Raw genomic sequence first — 5,318 nt, 5'->3', positions numbered from 1 at the left:
TCCCTTCCTCCCTCCCTCCCTCCTTCTCTCCTTCTCTCTCTCTCTCTCTCTGTCTTTCTTTCTTTAGCATCTGGCTCTGTTGCCCAGGCTGGAGTGCAGTGGCACAATCTAAGCTCACTGCAACCTCCCCCTCCTAGGCTCAAGCCATCCTTCCACCTCAGTCTCTCAAGTAGCTGGGACTGCAGGCTCATGCCACCACCCATGGCTAATTTTTTATATTTTTTGTAGAGATGGAGTTTTGCCATGTTGCCCAGGCTGGTCTTGAACTCTTGAGCTCAAGTGATCTGCCAACTTCTGCCTCCCAAAGTGCTGGAATTACAGGCATGAGCCACTGTGCCCAGTCCCCAGTATACTTTCTTAGACATTCATCAGCTCTACTACTTGCTGAGTGAGCTTGACCAAGCTGTCTCAGTCCTTCATAATTCTTAGTACAATGCAAATGATAATAGCTGGGCAGACGAGTTAATGTGCTTGGCATGGAGTAAGCATTCAATAAATGGTAGCTATCATTAGTAATTAATGTTAGTACAAATGATCTCATTGGTAGACCACCCAAGGCACACAGCCTGGGGAGCAAGTGACTTCCACTCTGACAAAGCCATGCCTCAGGGAAAGTTAGTCTGAGACGTTACTTCTTAGGCTTTCACGCAGCTGTTTCAATTGGAAGCTAAAGTACTAACATTTTCTGTACACAGCCTCCTCATTCATTTTTATATCTCTTTAATCAGAGTGAGTCTCTCTTTCCTGCTTTCCTTCTTTTTTTTCTCCATTACTTAGTCTAGAAGTTTACTTACTTGCCTCCGAATTCCTAGTAACTGTCTTTACGAATACTTCCTTTTGGCAAGACCTGAATTCCTCTTAGTAATTTGGCTGGATCCTCTCCATACATTTTCCTGCTCTTCTACTTGTCTACTTATAATGGCCTCCTTCTGGCTTAGACGTGAGGGCTTCTAAGCCACGTAATGTGTTCTCCAGCCTAATATCATTACTTCCTTGAGTTAGCTTTAAAAACTGAGATGCCATTTATTCTTGTAAATGGATGTTCCCACACTTATTTTAAGAAAGGCTGAGTAGTTTAGATGTTCAGAAGTTTAATTCTTTTATTGTCAAATGCAAGGTGTAAATTGGAAAAATACTGAAGACAAATACGTGAGTATGTGCACACCTGGGTGTGTGTCTCTGTGTTTTTTACAAGCCTTAATATCTTAGAAGATACTCTCATACAAATGGGCAAAGTATGTGAACAAATAAGTCATGAGAGTAAATAAAACCTAACAAGGAAAAAGGTGCCACTTTACTAGCTGTTAAAGAAACTTAGACTACAGTAATAACCTTTCAAACCTATCAAACCTGAAAATAGTTTTGTTTTGTTTTGAGACTGAGTTTCGCTTTTGTTGCCCAGGCTGGAATGCAACGGTGCGATCTCAGCTCATCGCAACCTCTGCCTCCCAGGTTGAAGCGATTCTCCTGCCTCAGCCTTCCCAGTAGCTGGGATTACAGGCATGTGCCACCGCGCCCAGCTAATTTTGTATTTTTAGTAGAGACAGGGTTTCTCCATGTTGGTCAGGCTGGTCTCGAACTCCCAACTTCGATCTGCCCGCCTTGGCCTCCCAAAGTGCTGGGATTACAGGCATGAGCCACTGTGCCCGGCCTTGAAGATAGTTTTTGAAGACACTATTTAGCGGTCTATGAGAGTATGTTAAAACTTGATATGATAGGAGAAAAGTGAATTGTCACATCTGCTCAAGTAAGCAATGTGGTCTAGGTATCAAAAGCCTGACTGTTCTGAGCCCCCATTCCCTTCCCTTATTACATTTTAGGGGCTCTGTTCTAAGGAAATGTTCTAAATTTAAAAGGATCAATTTGAAAATACTTAGCATAATTTAAGGTGTCAAACTTGAAAACAATCTAAATACTCACGATGAAATAAAGTCAACTACAATAGAACCCTTCATCGACTGGCCATTGAAACCACTACAGAGAAGAAATAATGACATGAAAATACTTATGTCAGATTGGGAGAGGAAGCAAGGTATCAAAGTATTATATTCATTGTATACATGGGGAATGAACATAACTGTAAAACTATGCAAAAGGGCCATAGAATAATATATCAGTGTTAATAATGGTATTTGGGTGATGACTCATGTTTTATTTTTTTATATTTTTATGAGCATAGTTTTTATTGTAGGGAAATTCAATCCGAGATTGTTCAATACAGGCTGTTTGTGTTTACTTGTAGGCTTTTACTTGGTCACGTTTTGTGGGCTAACCCCATATGGATGGTTTTCTCTGAATGTCTACATTATTATGCAGGTTACATATTCAACACTGAACCGCTCCTGTTTTATGTAGCATTTCCTAAATGTTTCAAGTATAATTTATAGGACTCTTCATCTTTGAGAACTCAGTGCTTTCTGACTTTGAATTTCCTGGACACATAAGAGAAGCTCAAATCCTCGTTGGACTTATCCTTTGTGTCTTGCCCCTTCTTAATCTCCTTTTAGCTTCCTTGGTCCAGAGAATTTGCAACTGGAGTTGATTTTCTTTTAATATTATGTTTTTAGACAATGGGCCCTGCTTGGGATATAGAAAACCAAACCAGCCCTACAGATGGCTATCCTACAAACAGGTAAGTTGAGTCCATGGTTTTAGACAGATTCTTTCTAACATAGTATTCTGAACTACAGGATACGGTATTGGTCAGTTTTGAGTCTTGACCTCTTCTCCCTCTCTCTCTCACCCCATCTCTCTTTTTTGTAGGTGTCTGATAGAGCAGAGTACCTGGGTTCCTGTCTCTTGCATAAAGGTTATAAATCATCACCGGACCAATTTGTCGGCATCTTTGCTCAGAATAGGCCAGAGGTAACTATGTTGGAGCTAACTAAAGGAAATGAGTCAAGGTTAAGTTTAAACACGTCAAATGCTATTCCCCATCCAGCACTCCAACACTTGTTAATGCTTTACCAAAGCTATTGTTAAAATTTTCTAATGCTTATTCTGCTTGAAAGAGTTACAACTCAGAACCTACTTAATTTCTGGTTAAGTGTCTAGCACTGTCACCTAGGTGTTCGGACTTCTCTTGTTTCCCAGCCTATCATGCGTCATTTGAAGTCAGTCTGATTGTTACCTGAGGAAAATAAGGAAGCTAGGAGGGACCGCCAAATAAGATCTTGAAGATATTGTGGAAAGTATGTATTAGTATTAGAACTGAAACTTGCAATTTGTACTTGAACCAGTAAATTCAGCCATTCATTGCTACTGAGTCTGGCCAGACGTCTTTCCACAGTGAGCTGGAAGCAGATTTTGACAGTAAGATGACAGAATCAAGCTTATCTCCAAGTTTCGATTAAGTCATTAGGCGCATTATCCCTCTGGGGAAGTCTTTTCATGCTTCAAATGCTCCCTAGAAGTGCAGCATATGATACATATAACATACAAAATCTGTGTTAATCAACTGTCTGTGTTATCAGCAAGGCTTCCAGTCAACAGAAGCCATCAGTAGTTAAGTTTTGGGGGAGTTAAGTTCTATGTGGATCTTATTGCAAGTTTACAAACTGCAAGTCCCAGTTCTAATGCTAATACAAATATAAAAATATTCACCAATAATTTTAGGTGAATCTACATACTCTATTCTTGTCACAGTCAGCCTCAGTAGAAAAAGGTTCCCGTGACTCTAGTTTAGGAACTTAACACCTAATCTGATACAGTTAATCCTTGAACAATATGGGGGTTAGGACCACCGTCTATTCAGTAAAAAGATCCACAGATAACTCCCCCAAAACTTAACTACTAATAGTCTTCCTTGCTGATAATGTAGACAGTTGATTAACACATATTTTTGTATGTTAGATGTATTGTATACTGCTTTCTTACAATGCAGTAAGCTAGAGAAACGAAAATGTCGTAAAGGAAATGATAAGGAAGGGAAAATGTATGTACTATTCATTAGGTGGAAATGGATCATTATAGAGGTCTTCATCTGAGTCATCTTTACCTTGAGTAGGTTGAGGAGGAGGGAGAAGAGAGGTTGATCTTGCTGTCTCAGACCTGGCAGAGGTGGAAGAGGTAGAGGAGGTAGAAAGGGAGGCAGGAAATATAGGCACACTCAATGTAACTTTTATTGAAAAAAAATCCACAAGCAGACCCTCACAGTTCAAACCCATGTGTTCAAGGAACAACTGTATAGTCTGCTAGGACTGCCATAATCTAATACACAGACCATGTGGCTTACACAACAGAAATTTATTTTCTCACAGTTCTGGAGTCTAGGAATCCAAGATCAGAGTGTCAGTAGGTTTAGCTTCTCCTGAGGCCTCTCTCCTTGACTTGTAGACAACCACCTTTTCATTTTGTCTTCACATGGCCTTTTCTCTGTGCACATGTATCCGTCATGTCCCTTCTTCTTCACAGAAAGAAGGGATTAGGACCCCACCCTTATAAATTCGTTTAACCTTAATTACTTCTCTAAAAGCCCTATCTCATGTACTGTCACATTGGGCATTAGGGTTTCAACATGAATTTGCATTGGGCCAGAGGAGGGGAGACAGGGAGACAGGATTCAGTCCATAGCATCTACATTGACATTTAAGGTCCATCACTAGCAGATTCCTACCTATCTTTCCAGCTTTATTTCCTGTAGTCTTCACGCTTGCTAATGTGTACCCACACAATGATGTCATGCTAGCTGTATTAGTTTGTTATCACACTGTTATGAAGAAATACCTGAGACTGGGTAATTTATAAAGGAAAGGGGTTTAATTGACTCACAGTTCTGCAGTGCTGGGGAGGCTTCAAGAAACTTACAATCATGGTGGAAGGGGAAGCAAACATGTCCTTCTTCACATGGTGGCAGGAAAGAAAAGAATAAGAGCAAAGGGGGTGGAACGCTCCTTATGAAATCAGATCTCATGAGAACTCACTGTTAACGAGAACAATATATTAGTCTGTTTTTATGCTGCTGATAAAGACATACCTAAGACTGGGAAGAAAAGGAGGTTTAATTGGACTTACAGTTCCACATGGCTGGGGAGGCTTCAGAATCATGGCAGGAGGCAAAAGGCACTTCTTACATCACAGCAGCAAGAGAAAATGAGGAAGAAGCAAAAATGGAAACCCCTGATAAACCCATGAGATCTCACGAGACTTATTCACTATCATGAGAATAGCACAGGAAAGACCGGCACCCATGATTCAGTTACCTCCCCCTGGGTCCCTCCCACAACACGTGGGAATTCTGGGAGATATAATTCAAGTAGAGATCTTTTTTTTTTTTTTTTTGAGACGGAGTCTCACTCTGTCGCCAGGCTGGAGTACAG

The 5,318-nt window shown here is 40.6% G+C and overlaps 1 protein-coding gene across 1 annotated transcript in view; it reads left to right on the top strand.

Annotated features, from left to right (window-relative positions):
- The window catches only part of ACSL5 (acyl-CoA synthetase long-chain family member 5), a 52,937-nt gene that overhangs the window by 27,052 nt on the left and 20,567 nt on the right, over positions 1-5,318 (top strand). Inside the window, 2 exon segments of the mRNA XM_011927870.1 lie at positions 2,568-2,632; positions 2,764-2,927. Of these exon segments, the coding sequence (XP_011783260.1) occupies positions 2,568-2,632; positions 2,764-2,927 (229 nt within the window).

Source organism: Colobus angolensis, unplaced genomic scaffold, assembly GCF_000951035.1.
Source record: "Colobus angolensis palliatus isolate OR3802 unplaced genomic scaffold, Cang.pa_1.0 Scaffold75, whole genome shotgun sequence".
Lineage (NCBI taxonomy): Eukaryota > Metazoa > Chordata > Mammalia > Primates > Cercopithecidae > Colobus > Colobus angolensis.
The sequence above is the reverse complement of the archived record's forward strand: the minus strand, read 5'-3'. Positions and strand labels throughout refer to the sequence as shown.